Raw genomic sequence first — 910 nt, forward strand, 5'->3', positions numbered from 1 at the left:
ACCAATTAGGGGTTTGGAAGGAAAGGGAAGGAGGGAAGATTATAAAACAAGGAGGAAGCGAGAGGAGTGAGTAGGAGAGAGATTGGCAGCCCTGAGTGAGAGAAGTTTGGCTGCACTATAGGTACATGGATAGAGCAATACATGATAAATATGATTATACATACAAACAGCAGGATAAAAATCAGCCTTGGCATCAGTCCATCTGCCACTGACCTTATCCACAACGACGCCGCTGCGTGCGAGGGTCCCTGCCTGGACGTCGGTGACGTACGTGACGATGAGGCCGATGGCGAGCGGCGCTACGCAGTTAACGGCATCGCCGAGCACTTTGAAGGCACCGCCGGCCGCCATCTGCCGCCAGTAGGTCCTGACGAAGACGCGCCATAGCGAGGGCGCCCGCTTGGCGTCTTTGGTCTGGCACCGCAGCTGGGGAGGAAGGCAGAGGTAAGGCTAAGGAGAGGGGGGATTAGAAAAGAGGAAAGGGAAGACTATGAGGCGAAGAGGCAAACAAAATAGGAAGACAATGCCAACGAAAGGCATATGGTACAGAAGATGTTTTATACTGATCATGCTACACGGAAGTACCACCTAAACAGTGTCATCCTTAATATAAAGCTTCCTCTATTCCTTTTTTGTTTGCTAATTATATATCTGGCATCATAGCAAAAGTGGCACTCCCGAAGTTACGCCACCTAAGAGCGCAGCCAAGGCACCTTTGAGGGCAAGAATCTAGGTTTACTGCAAACCTTAAGTGCAAGACCGACCTCCTCAGCCTTATAGTTGCGACTGAATCTTTCATACTGGACCCGCGACTCCTCCTCGCGCGGCAGCCTGAGGACAGGAAATAAACGGTTAGAAGAAAAAGATGACCAAACCACGACTTTAAACTATATGAATTAATAGCTAAACA

The 910-nt window shown here is 49.5% G+C and overlaps 1 protein-coding gene across 1 annotated transcript in view; it reads right to left on the reverse strand.

Annotated features, from left to right (window-relative positions):
* Positions 1 to 910, reverse strand: part of LOC119586626 (ATP-binding cassette sub-family C member 9-like) — a 47,046-nt gene that overhangs the window by 23,321 nt on the left and 22,815 nt on the right. The window contains exons 3-4 of the mRNA XM_037935372.1: positions 765 to 831; positions 214 to 426 (exon numbers count right to left, since the gene is read on the reverse strand). Coding sequence (XP_037791300.1) covers positions 214 to 426; positions 765 to 831 — 280 coding nt within the window. The remainder of the gene's footprint in view (positions 1 to 213; positions 427 to 764; positions 832 to 910) is intronic.

This window comes from Penaeus monodon, chromosome 21 (genome assembly GCF_015228065.2).
Source record: "Penaeus monodon isolate SGIC_2016 chromosome 21, NSTDA_Pmon_1, whole genome shotgun sequence".
NCBI lineage: Eukaryota > Metazoa > Arthropoda > Malacostraca > Decapoda > Penaeidae > Penaeus > Penaeus monodon.